Source organism: Hordeum vulgare, chromosome 5H (genome assembly GCF_904849725.1).
Source record: "Hordeum vulgare subsp. vulgare chromosome 5H, MorexV3_pseudomolecules_assembly, whole genome shotgun sequence".
Taxonomy (NCBI): domain Eukaryota; kingdom Viridiplantae; phylum Streptophyta; class Magnoliopsida; order Poales; family Poaceae; genus Hordeum; species Hordeum vulgare.
In genome coordinates, this window is record NC_058522.1 from 7,453,632 (window position 1) to 7,467,680 (window position 14,049).

The following is a 14,049-nucleotide window of genomic DNA, read 5'->3' on the forward strand; positions in this document are numbered from 1 at the left end:
CAATCCCAGTCACCGATGGCAGCCGAATGTTGAGCCTGGATGCAGTCTCCGTCTTGATCCTTGCCCATCTCGCAACTTGAATTGGATCAGACGACTCCGATGCCTGGATTACCCAAAAGAGCATCTCGTGGTCTATCCCGCCATCGTCCCCGAGGGAACACGCGCTCTCCAAATATGTCGCCTCACGGATGATTTTCACGCGGCTCTCGGGCCACATGGAGCGGTCGGGGAAGCGCTCATGCACCACTCGCAGGATTTCCTTCCTTGCCTCCGACATGTTTGCTTCTATCACCAACAACTGGGCCATCGGAATGGGCGTCACCTGTTCCCTGACGAGAAGCAACGCCACCAGCGCCACAGGCTATGCCCTCCGCACATGAGATCCTCGGTTCCTCCTCGGCATCCCGTCCTCCTATGGCGACGAGAGCGAGATGCAACACAAGAGGGGGAGACATGCGGCGCGATAGGCGGAGTGAATGGGAGAGGGGCGAGTGGGTGAGGGGATGGCCTCGGGAATTAGAAGAGGAAATACCGCCTTTAATGGCCACCTTGGTCCCCTTTTCACTGGCCCGACGGGAAGGTGTCATGCGGCTCATCCAGTTTACCTATGGAGCTCGTCGATCTTGTACAACTGTCCTAGAAACCATACAATCAAAACCAAGTTTTTTTCAAAAGTCTTATGACCGTGTTTTTAAAACTCGAAATGAACATTAGGCTGATTGTAATGGGGAGTGTCATATACTAGTATCATATGCATGATACTAATGTATGATACTATATTCGTAATGCATAGTATCATATTTTAGTACTAGACCCCGGCCTTCGGGGGCAGCAGGTGGACTTGTTGCCATGGCCGCCGATCACCGGGACGAGGTAATTCCGATTCCCACTCCCGTTCCTAATGCATTAGTGTATGATACTATATCCGTAATGCGTAGTATCATATTTCAGTATCATGGTATAGTTCATTTATTGTCATGCATGACACATAATATCACAATATTTAATATGATACAGTATCATAATATGATACTGAACTTTTTTTTCTTTATTTAATTTTATGCCATCTCATCAAAATTGTCTAATCGGCATACATCATACATCCTATGATACTTACTCTGTCACGGTTTAGAAGACACGCTTGGAAAATCTCTGGGACCAAGGTAGTCATCAATTGGTTGTGAGACGTAGCAGGTGTAGATGCTAATGCGCCTAATCAACTGAGAAAATAAGCGTTTGATGTTCCCACACCCGAGTTAATAACCAGCGCATGCATGCATGCATCAACTTCACCCGGCGTGAGCAGTAAATTGGGAGGGCACATGCATGAGTAGTAATAGTACTAATTAATAGAAGTAATTGATTTCGCGCCTTACACCTTGTATATTCTGGGAAAGCATGCAAATTTAACTGTGCCTTTTAAATCGTGACGGAGGGAGTACTCACATTACAACCGACCTTATTTCAGAAAACTGCCAGCTGGCCCTCCAATGGATGCTGGTGCTCAAAACAAACAAAGAAGAAAACAGTTGTCGAACAATTTTTGTCAATAAAGTCTTCCCATAGAAATTTTTTGTGGAGTCATCAGTCATCATTATTTCCATTATTACATTATTAATTACGGATTAACTTAATTTATCCATCCAATTATTACATTATTAATTACGGGCAGAAGACGAGTTGGTAGTCTGATCCGACGGGGCAGGTAAAGGTGCTGCTCTTGTCGTCGTAGGCGTAGCTGTAGGCGTCCGGGCAGAGCCCCTTGAAGAAGCGCGAGTAGTCGGTCGGCCCGCAGGTCGACGGCGTAAGCGGCGGCGTGCAGCAGTACCGGGGGACGCCCAACTTGACGCAGGCGCTCAGGCAGCCTCCTTCCACCCTCAGCTCCGGCGGGCACTTTGCGTTGATGTCCGCGGCGCAGCTGATCGCGTGGCAGCTGCCGGCAACGGGTCGGAAGCTCATCGGCACGTTGAATCCGTCGACGAGGGAGATGTCGTAGAAGTCGGGGCTGCCGCCCGTCCCCAGCGTGTACTCGGCGAGCGTCGCGGGTGGCTTCCCGCCGGCGGCGCAGGCGAGCACGCCGCCGCAGTCGCCGGTGGCGCACGAACCACGGCCGCTGGCGTCAAAGTTGCAGCCGGTGCGGCCCCAAATCCTGCCGCCCGCCGTGCCCGGGGGGACTTGAATGGCCGCCGCCTGGCCCGGGTCGAGCCTGCTCCCGCCGCCCACCGGGAAGGCGGCTGGCCACACCGTGTAGGGGCACTTGTTGAGAAGGTGGACAGTGATAGCGTCGGTGGCAGCGATTGCGAGGAGAAGAGAAAGGATGAAGCTAAGTGAAGAAGATGCCATGGCCGTCGATCCTTCTTGTTTTGTTTTGTTACCTATGTACTACTCAACGATGAGGAGAGGACCGGCGATCCAGTTTTCGCGGCTATCAATATGCATGCTCCTGGATGCTAAATATAGGTGCTTTGGGTATCTGTCTACATGGGCAGAGTCATGCATTTTCAATGGCATTAGATGTGCCAGATTTTATCTCTACACACAACATAAATGTCGCAAGGTGCAATATCTTCGAATATATATATACTCCTTTATCATCCTTAATTAATGAGTGAGTACGAGCCTTCAAAATTAGTGTTCCTAATTTTCCCATAACATTTTTTTTATAAAAGCTTGGGAAAAGAAGATAGTACCTAAGCTCTTCCATCCTACTCCCTCCGTCCCAAAATAAGTGTTTCAACTTTATACTAGCTCTAGTACAAAGTTGTATTAAGCTTGAGATACTTATTTTAGGACAAAGGGAGTATATTATTGTGTGCAACAAATGTAAGATCTACTCCCTATATGTAAGATCTTCTCATGCATTTTAAATGGCATTTGATGTCGCAGATTATAAACACAAATGTAGCAACATGAAATATCTTCAATATATATACTCATTCATGATCCTAACAAGTGAATACATGCCTTCAAATTTATTGACATTTAAGGAGAGGTTCTCGTCCACTACGAAGACGTCTCTAGTCGTCAATTTTAGGATGCTGTGCCGGCTTCGGAGGTACTCATAAGGAATGGGTGTGTGTGCGCGTTCAATGGGAATAAGTGTATGTATGAGGTGCGTTTGTAGCATGTTCAAAAAGGATTATTGATGTTTATGCTTTAATTATCCTGTAATAGAAATAACATGTAAGCTCCCTCAAAAAGTATAGTACCTAAAGCTTCATATATTCTCCTGTGCAATAGACCTACTCACTATGTTGAGAAATATAAGATGTTGTGACTTTTTGTGAATCAGATATACATACAGAGACATTTTAATTTGTTTGTTCACGCATTTCAGTCAGTATGCAGTTCATATTAAATATTTAGAATATTTTATATTTGTGAACGGAGGCGGCAAGATCTATATATGGTACCCATATCTACTCATTTCCGAAGAGCAAGTTGTCGGCCACTTTGTCAAATCTTGAAAGGTGTCAATCGTTCATAGTTACTGTCGTCCGTAGAAATACTATATCAGCACCTTCTCTAAAGCCTTGCATTTTACAAAATGTTTGGATCCTTTTTTGTTGATTGGTTTTTTGAAATAGCGAACCACCGATGCCAAGCAGTTATTTGGATCTTTCTGAAAAAAATTGATATTTAAAATAAAGTTATTAAAAAAAAGACGGACAAATTTTAGAAGGCAAAAATTGCATCTTTATTGGAACCTCAGACGTGCATATATACATGCGTAGTATGTACAGCAGCTGCATGTACGACGGGTGCGAATACACCTGACGGTGAGACGCCGTGTGGAAGTACGTATTCCCTATTGGACATTGAGGTGACAAGGCTTCCGGTCCGGATGGCTTCACCGGCCTGTTCTTCATAAAATGTTGCCAAACAATAAAGGGGATATGATGCGTGTGATCCGACTCTTTGACGACTTCCACGGTATGAATCTACATTGGTTAAACTTGGCCAACATGCTTCTTCTGTCAAAGACAGATGGTGCCGAGGGGATTTCTGACTACATCCCAATCAGTATCATTCACAGCATCGCAAAGATCATTAGAAAATCCTTGCAAATAGATTGGGCCATCACATCAATGACCTTATGTCCAATGCACAAAGCGCCTTCATCAAAAGAAGGAGCAACCATGACAACTTTATGTATGTAATAATTCTTGCTCGTAAAATGCACAAGAGCAAAACTCAGCCGCTCCTATTCAAATTGGACATTGGTAAAGTCTTCAACTTGGTCAAATGGGAATACATCATAGACCTTCTTCAAAAGCGTGGTTTCACTGCCATGTTCAGAAACTGGATCACTAACCTACTTTCCGCCTCTTCTTCCAGGTTCGTCCATAATGAGGTGCCGGGGCCTCCGATCAAGCATGGTTGTGGTCTTCACCAAGGAGACCCTGTTTCTCCGCTACTGTTTGTTGTAGCCATTGATCCGCTCCAACAGCTTCTAAACAGCGCCACCTCAAAGGGCCTCCTACACAAGATTTGAGGTCGTGGTGCCACATTGTGCACCTCCCTCTATGTCCATGATGCGGCGGTCTTCATGGCGCCCATCAAGAGTGATGTTGATCGTCTCGCGCAGATTTTACACTGCTTTGGCGAGATCACGGGCCTCGCAACCAACTTTCAGAAGATCTCCGTCATACCAATTAGATGCGGTCACATAAATCTAAGGTCTGTCCTTCATAATTTGTCGGCTAAATGGTCCTCCTTCCCAATGAGATACTTGGGTCTATCCCTTTCAGTGTGGCCACTGATTAGGGGCCAAAGGACAGTGACCGGATCAGGCACCGCCGGCCGCCAGAACAACCAACGACTCCACGAGGCGTGACCCCTGCAACGACCCATGACGGTCGCCACCACCCCTCGCGCCGCTCGCGAATCCTGATCCTGGCAGGCAACCGACCAGCCGCAACCCCAACCCGAACCTCCACGGCCCCGGTCCGGAGAAGACGTCGCGGGAGGCCTCTAGGACGCGCATCAGCGGAGCCGAGCCTCCGACCACCATTCACGCCGTCCGCGCTACCCGCCGCCCGCGGATCCTAGATCGGATCAGGACCGAACGGGCCCGACGACCGCGATTGCGCGCACCCCGACGGTGCGCCCACCAGCGCGACGAGGCGCCATGCCGCACGCCGGAGACCGCCTCCGCCGCGAGCAAGGACACTGCCCCGGAGCCGAACGCCGGACAACCGCCGCCCGCACGCGAGATCCCCTCCTCCCGCGCGAGCAACAACCAGAGAGCAGCCCACCGCCGCCGGCTTCGGCGACTGCGAGGAGGAGAGGGGCTGGTGAGGGGAGTCCGGCTGCGGGGGAACGGGGTCGCCGCCCGTGTCGCCCCGGGGAGGGAGCGGCACGGGGGCCTCTAGTTAGGACATCGCTATCAGCTCTGATGTGTGTATATTATCATACTATTTACACATGAGTTACCGTTGTATGTTTCAACAACTTTTTTTACCATGACAAAGTTACCCCATTATTGTTTCTCCGTGAGTTAACACACTGGCGGTTCGTATGTTACCATGATATTTACACATAAGTTATGAAGTGTATCTTTTGAAACAACTTCATCACCCCACGACAAAGTTACCACGATGTTTATACGTAAGTTATTAATTTTATGGTTTGTATATTGCCTTGCTATTTATCGTGGAAGCTATCGGGGGAGGTTATGTTTTCAAACAACTTCCTCACCTTCCCCACCCCTGATTCAAAGTTATCGCGTGTGTTTGTGCATGCATTATCATGTATATGGTGCGTGTAGTACTATGCTTTTTACATGAAAGTTATTAGGGGTATGTTTTCATACAAGCCACCCCTAGGTCAAAATTACCGTGGCGTTTGTTTGTATTTTCATACTAGTTCGCTTTCTACTTGGTTTATGTCTGACCTCTAGGTGAATTATTTTCAAAATAAATCAAAACCTCGGTAATCCGTTAATGAAAGGCCAGGAAATCATGGGTAGGAGTGATGTTGATCGAGCATATTATAATAAAACTTAAATATTAGATATAGACAATGAGATATTCTTTACCTTCATTTATCGATTTTATTGGGCATTCATACTTTTTGAAAATTGAAAGTTCAAATATTATGGGTGTATCTATCGTCCGTGCCATGGCGGATGACGCGCATGCCGTATGGTAGATGTAGGTTATCATGGGCAGAAGACGACTTGAAAGCTTCTGTTGCCGCTGCAAGTTTTGGTCCTGACGTCGTTGGGCTGGTGGTATGCGTCCGGCAGCTGGGGTCGCGGCACTGAATGTTGACGCCGGTGCTGCAGGAGAAGTCCATGGGGAGGTTGTACCCGTCGATCACCGAGATGTCGTAGGAATCCATAGCGCCGCCGAGGGTGAACTCTGCCAGCGTCAAGGGGCGTTGGCCGGACAGTGTGCAGGACAGCGCGCCGCCACAGTCGCCGGTGCTGCATCTCCCGCTGTTGCCGTTGAAGCTGCAGCCCGTGCGGGCTCAGATCCTGGCGGATTCTGTGCCGCCGGGGATGTCGAGGTTCCACGTCTCGCCACTGTTGAGCTGCCGCCCGCCGCCCACCGGGGTGGCCGCGGGCCACACCGTGAAGGAGCAGCGGTTGGTGATGGAGAAGCTGGTGGCCCTGGCACCGGCGACGAGCGCCGCGGCCAGGAGGAGGATGAGCGTCGACGATGAGGCGGCCATTATTGTTTCTTGCTTGCTGTGGTGCTGTTGGCTGGTGTAAGGCACGTCCTTATTTATAGTAGTAGAAGGCTGGGGTGAAGGATAGATAGAAGGAAAATTCAAGATTGGTAGGGACGACAATTTACATCGATGCGTATGCACCGGCCAACGCTGGCCGAGAAAAATCTGCGAGCCTCACCCGGTCGACGAGCCTAGGATACCCGGCGTAGGAGTATCTGTTGAACGTTCTCGCCGTTGGAAAAAAATTGCAACGTTCATGGATATTCGTCTTGTGCTGGAAAATTCGGGGCACTTGAGAGGGACTTGCACGGATCGATCGAATTATCTTGTATAGTGGACAAATTAGCATTCCCTTCTCATGCTAGCGCCTATGCATCGGATACCCAAAATTTATTTTAATTTCAGCCACTTTTTCCCGTTGGAATAATTCTGTAAGCCACAGCAAGACCGGATCAGGTGCGTGTGCGTGCGCGCGCCAGGGCGAGTCGGGTGCGACCCTGGCGATATGCATGTAGTACATGAGTTTCGATGTGGTTCCATGGGTTCATAATGTTTGGTACAAATTTCAGTGAATTTTGTTTGTATTTTCACACTAGTTTCAGTTCTACTTGGGTTTACGCATGTCAAGCCTCCACTTGAACCATTTCAAAATACATGAAACCTGAACAAACCATCATTGAAAGGTCTGGAAAACATGGCCGGGGAGGGGTGTTTTTGAGCAAAACGGGGAGAACTGAAAAATATTAGAAATTTCAATTTCTAGGTTCGTTCTTGACACCGCATATTATAACGCAACTTAAATATTCTAAACTGGAAATGATAATATTATTTACCTTTATTATGTATCGACTTTATTGGACACTCGTACACATTCGCACGGCCATTATTACATGGAAAATGGAAGCGGTACAACAAATATCATTAATAGTTCCTGCAGCAACGGCCCAAGCATCATCTAGTTTTTTCTTATTAATAGTTATAGATATAGTTTCCACATGCATGCATGATATGACATGGTCATGCATGTGGAAGTCTTGTCTAGGCTAGAGGAAAACTAGCACAAGCAAAGTGAACGTGTACGTACGTACGCATGGAGAGATATACACCACGAACGTGGAATATGGCCCCTTTTTCCACAACTAGCCTGATTAACTGTCTCTTATAAAAGTTTGCTCGTTCCCAGCATATTAACTGTCTCTAACCTGATTCCAATAATTTCATGTCAATTCGCATAACACTCCAAGGTGACTCATCAAAGATGAAGCCATTGTCGTTGAACGAATCAGACCGGGCAACACCCCGGACACCCCACCACAAATAAGACGTCGAAGGAGGAAATCATATCTGCCATCCATCAACCATGAACCCAACACATGTTTTGTTTTTCATATGTCGTGGATGCAGACAAGAATCTGCATCCGTTCCTGAACTACCTTCAAAGCTCCGCGCCGGCGGTGGAATAGACATCGGCGGAACGGCCTGTGCCGCCACCGAGGGTGCTCCTACACGGTGTGGCTGGGCACACTCCCAGGCGCCGGTGTGCTTCTCAACCCGGGCCAGGGCGCTCAACATGCCCGCTAGCACCCCGGGCGCCACGGTGTGGTCGCGCACCGGGTGCACCTTCTGACAGGCTCTTCTAAGACTGTCAGAGTTCTTGCTTCAGTTTCACACGCAAGACAGAAATTCGCTCCAATTGGAACTAGGCTTTGGCCAGCCGGAACACGGCGGCGCTAGGGCAAAGCCCGATTACATCAAGAATAATCCTCTCCTCACGAATTCCCCTGTTTAAATAGCTAGAGAAACTGAAAAGGAACAACAACGACATGAACCGGAGTTAAAGTGCTTGCGGTAAAAACATGAACCAGCCGTTACAATCACGACTGCTGGGGTAGCTTCCTACTTGATGAACCGGTACGCGAAGAAGAGAGCCGGAGGATTCAAGACCGGCGGCTCCCGCTGACTATGGCACGTGCTTTGCCTTGTACAAAAACCACTGTTGTCGCTGAAGCAAAGCTCCTGACAATTCCCCCGCTAGGGCAAAGCTATTGTCGGAAATATCAAGATGATATGCCGGTTCAGTCTCTCTGAGATGCTAATAAGGATAAGGTTTGCGTGTGTGAATTCATAGGAGTGAGTATATGTGCGTGTATATGAACTCTTGCGTTTGTACCTTGTTCAAAGAAAAAAGTTAGAGACATTAATTTTGCATATCTCAAACATCATCTAGATGTGAAAAAAAAGGGCTATATATATTTCACGTTCAAGGTGTATATCTATCCATGCGTGCACGTGTCCTTGCTTGTGCAAGTTTTCTTCTAGGCTTGACGAGCGCTCTTTCTTAGACAAGACTTCCACATGCATGCATGACTTGACAAGCGCAATATATCAGCCTTGCCGTAGTACACGATCGAGGCGTCACATCACACACACAGAAATCATACGCTGTACGCCAAATTATTCCTTGATCGGTCTTGACTCTAGACTATACGTCGACGTACAGGCCATCGTATTTTGGGATGTACTGGTATATATTGCAGTCGTTGTATGATAAGGACTTGATATAGATCTGCCAGAATTAACAAACGAGGAAATTGTCGAGATTGTCTCATGTACAAGTCCTTCCTTGGAGAAAAACCGATTGTACTTCACATGTGGATGGGTTGCACTGCATTGATTTGCGGACAAGAAACTTGGGGAAATTTCTTAGCTGGCTTTGTAGAAAAAAGTGGGTGACAGTGGGTGACAATGAAAGAAACCAAAGTGGTAGAGAAGCTAGCTAGCCACCCAGCTGCATGCACGTTTGATGGATCAATCTCTCCGTTTTACTCCATCCGTTCCTAAATATGGAGATTTTAAAGGACTACATAGGGAGCAAAATGAGTGAATCTTCACTCTAAAGTATGTTTATATGCATCCGTATGTAGTCTTTTATAGTGAAATCTTTAGAAAAACTTATATTTAGAAACGAGTATGTGGCATCCATCACGCATCACACACATCCGTGTACGTACGCACGTCCGTTCTTTTGTATGCGAGTCTTCTGGATGTATAGGGCATCCTTAATCTCAAAGTTACACAAAAAAATGCCGTGTATACTGCATGCCCCAGTTGTAAATTCCCAAATCTCGATTTGAACATGATCAATGTCTTAAAAAACTCAAAACGACAAGGCCCCATCCCCAACGAGCCTCGACCCCAATGTTCGGCCTTACTATACTTTGGGAGATTTGGGATTCTCGCAACGTTCTCATCTGCCGTGACGAGCATCACCTCTTAAAGATCTTCACGCTCGATGCAGTCTTTCCATCTCTTACTGCTCTAAATTATATGGAATCGGTAAAAGATGCTCTCACAGAGGTAGCAACTTAGGCAGGGTGGAGCAAAGAGGCACACGCGGTAGTATCTAGAAGGAAGACGATTTTCCCAACGGCGGCAAAAGGAAAATATAAGGGAATTTACAAATAGTTGTTCTTAAATCCTGAAATAGAAACAAAAATAATACGAACATCGGGACTTGAGACCTGATGGGTTAGGGATACCACAAAACGATATTGAGGTGTTCCAAAACAAGGCACACATGCACGTACACAGCCGAGCGTGATGCGCAATGGACGCCGCATGAAACGGAGAGATCAATCGATCAAACGTGCATGCAATGTAAGGGAAGAGCTAGCGTCTTCCACTTAATTCGGTTTGTTTCGTCGCCTCCCACATTTTCTACACGTACGGCCAGCCAAAAATTTCCTGCCAGTTTCCTCACTACAAATCAATGCACCGCCAGAGGTCTGTCCTTCGTCTCCATCCATCCATAGTCTGTACAATAACCATCTTCCATGAACTTGCGCACGAGACAGCATTGATCTCGTCTTCTTCCGCAAAATATGATGGCTAGCTAGCTAGTGCATTGCGTCGACGTATAGTCAAGACCGATCAAGGTAAAGTTCGGCATACACCATACATTCTGAGTATGTGTGTGTGTGACGTGACGCCTCGATCGTGTAGCAAGCTGGCTGTCTGTCTGTTGCGCCTGTCGCATCATGATCATGCATGTGGAAGTCTTGTCTAGGCTAGAAGAAAACTAGCACAAGCAAAGTGAACGTGTACGTACGTACGCTTGGATAGATATACACCACGAACGTGGAATATGGCCCTTTATTTCCACAGCTAGCTACTTCACTAGTTGTCTTCATTGTTCTTTTGAAAAGTTTGGTTGTTCCCCACATATGTCATGTGGTGCACATTGATCGGCTCTAACCCAATTCCAATAAATTATGTCAAATCCAATACTAATATAACTTGTCAGCAGTAAATTTGTACTGGCATCAACCATTTGAGCATCTTGAATGACACAAAAATGGTTATTTTAAGTTTTTCATCTATTTTTTATTTTTTTTGTTTGTCGAGTATAGATGAGCTCATGCACCGAATTGAATTATCACCGATGCTGCTACTACTACTGCTGTTATTACTACTGCTCCTCTTCCTCCTCCTACTACTACTAGTACTACTACTACTATCATGTTAACATTTTGAACTATGAACTATATATGCTTCATCTTGTTTAAAATATAAAACTTCAATTTGCATTATTGTTATATTCTTCAAGATGGTTTTTCACACATTAGTTTCATATTAGAAAATGTTGGTTCACACGAAACTAACTATTGACTATAAATATATTTCACGAAATCTAGTATATATCTATCCTCTCTTATACTTAATAATATTGCACAGGGTGGAAAATATGTTTTTTGCATGAGACTAGTCAAAATGTTTGATTGGTCCGCAATGGGATAAGAGAAATCCCAACTTCAAGCAACAATTGAGTGCCACCTACTTTTTTTACAAAATTGTGAAATCCACCCAACTGGAAAGGCCAACAAATGAATGTTTAAATCCTCCAATCCCTTGAGTACCACCATGAGATCTTAATATCCCTCGTGCATGGTCGCCCTATTTCGCCACATCTCATAATAGAGAATTTAGATTCTGCCCAACGAAGGTCGGGAAAACGATTTTTGAAGGAGTGAATTGGCATCAGGAAGAGGTGGCGACAAGGTGCATTGAACCCTGGCTACCTCAGTGGAACATCACCGACTCACTCCCACGGGTTAAAAGTTTCAATGAAATTTCAGTGAAATTCCCGAAATTTCACATATTTCAGTGGTGACCGAAATATGTTTAACCCTGAAATATCACAGCATATTCAAACTGATTTCATTAAAATTAAATCAAATTTAAAATCTTTGAATCCGAAATGATTTCAAATATATGCGAAAATTCTGAAATTTTGCATGTTTCAATGAGGTACGAATTTTTGTTGTTTCCAAAATAAAAACCTTCCCAAGTCCCAACTCGTATATGAAGATAGAGGGTGGTGGTGCACTGCAAGAATTTTAAGTCGATTTTCAGCACCCATAAAACACACCTCGTGACATACTCATATTATTTAACCATTTATTTATAATTGATCCACATACAGGCACTAGCATGCATATATGACATAGCACATACAAATGATCCTCGATCATAAGCAGACTAAGAGTAGTCCTTATTCCTTATTGACCCAAGTAATTGACTGATATTGATCTAAGGGCAGAGGACGATCTGGTAGTTGGTTCCGGCAGGGCAGGTGAAGGTGCTGGTCTGGTCGTCCTTCGCATAGCTATAGGCGTCGGGGCATTTGCCCTTGAAGAACATTGAGTAGTTGGTCGGCGGGCAGTTGTGCTCAAACTGGCCACGGCAGCAGTAGGTGTCGCCGCCGAACTTGCCGCACGCGCTCGCGCACCCTCCCGGCACCTGCAGCTCCTTGAGGCAATCCTTGGTGATGTCCGTGGCGCACCGCGCAGCACGGCACCCTCCCACGGGCTCGAAGCTCATCGGCACGTTGAACCCGTCGATGACGGACAGGTCGAAGAAGTCCTTGTTCGCGCCCTGGCCCAGGGTGTACTCGGCCAGCGTGGTCGGCTGCTGGCCGGACACCCGGCATGCCAGCACACCGTTGCAGTCGCCGGTGATGCACCGGCCGCGGCCGCTGCCGTCGAAGGTGCACCCGGTGCGCGGCCACACCCTGGCGCCCGCGGTACCCGCGGGCATGTTCAGCGCCCACGACTGGCCTGGGTCGAGACGCACACCGCCACCCGGGAGCGCGCCCGGCCACACCGTGTAGGAGCACCGGTTGACGACGGTGATGGTGGCCGCGTCTGTGGTGGCGGCGAGGGCGGCTAGGAGTAGACCGGCCAGGAGGTAGACAACACGAGAGGACGCCATGGATGGATGATACCGCTCTTGTTGTCCTCTGAGGACTTGTGAATTGTGTTGGTAGTGTGCGTGCGTGCGTGCAGTGGTGGTGAATTTGTGGCTTCCTGCTCTTGTGGTGGAGGTATTTATAGCCGCAATGGTGGCTGTGTTGCTAGTATAAAGTTAGGTTGCATGCGTACGTTTTCCAATTTCCACAGCCGCGTTTGGCAGCACGCAATATGGATGTACGGTTCTAGAATCTAAACTGTGACACCTCATGTATGCTTGCAGCAGGGTGCAATGCACCACATGTGAGTCAAATGTTTGAACGAATATATTATTTTTTCTGAAACGGAGGTAAAATACTTGTCTCATCGATTAATTAAGAAGAACAAACTATTCAGTTAATTAACGAAAAACTAAACAAAAACCAATACACATAAACCACATATGGACTACTTGCTAAGGAAAAAACTCCATGACCCAACGAGAAAGCCAACCAACGTACATAACACGCAACAACGACAATCCCTCCCACTTTTACGTTGCAAAGAAACCTCTAACAAGATCAGAAGACAACGGACACCACCAAAAAATCCACGAAGATGAGCCAATCGGACGTGATACTGAGTATCACCACATTCAAAATGACTAGTGGTGGAACGAACATACATTCAAAATGAAGACCTATATGCCATGTGTTTCTGTCCGTTGGATCGGCTATCATCTCCGTAAAATAATAACAATGCTACAACTGGGTCCAAATACTTACGGATTAAAACCTACTGATTATGTGCCATCGCCTGTTAGAGTTAGGGAGGTATTGTGAAATATAGAAGCGAGAAGTTGAATATGGAGAATACACACTTGGAACCCATAAATACGATTTGTTCCATCCGTACATGTGACGGTGATAAATATAGGCTTTCTAAAATAAACTTAATTTATAGATGCAACCTCCTCAGTGTCGAACAACACCACTCAGATGTTACGTTAGTGTGGTCGTAGGTGCATGCCGTCGACTGAATCAAAATGAAAATAACAGCCAGAATAAAGAAAATGTTTACTCTTCTATTGCAACGCACCAAAGATAATGGGACCCCCAAGCCCATGGACAAAATTGGATGCCCC

General features: G+C 46.5%; 2 protein-coding genes and 1 pseudogene across 2 annotated transcripts; all 3 read right to left on the bottom strand.

Annotated features, from left to right (window-relative positions):
- Positions 1–1,550: 1,550 nt before the first annotated feature.
- LOC123398519 (protein P21-like) lies at positions 1,551–2,461 on the bottom strand. The gene has a single exon (XM_045092982.1). It carries the CDS (start codon positions 2,341–2,343, stop codon positions 1,663–1,665), a length of 681 nt encoding a protein of 226 aa, XP_044948917.1. The 5' UTR covers positions 2,344–2,461; the 3' UTR covers positions 1,551–1,662.
- Positions 2,462–6,018: 3,557 nt separating this feature from the next.
- On the bottom strand, positions 6,019–6,691 carry LOC123398520 (annotated as a pseudogene).
- Positions 6,692–12,115: 5,424 nt separating this feature from the next.
- LOC123398521 (thaumatin-like protein) lies at positions 12,116–13,045 on the bottom strand. Its single transcript, XM_045092983.1, has one exon. The coding sequence runs from the start codon at positions 12,946–12,948 to the stop codon at positions 12,268–12,270; it is 681 nt and encodes a 226-aa protein (XP_044948918.1). The 5' UTR covers positions 12,949–13,045; the 3' UTR covers positions 12,116–12,267.
- Positions 13,046–14,049: the final 1,004 nt, after the last annotated feature.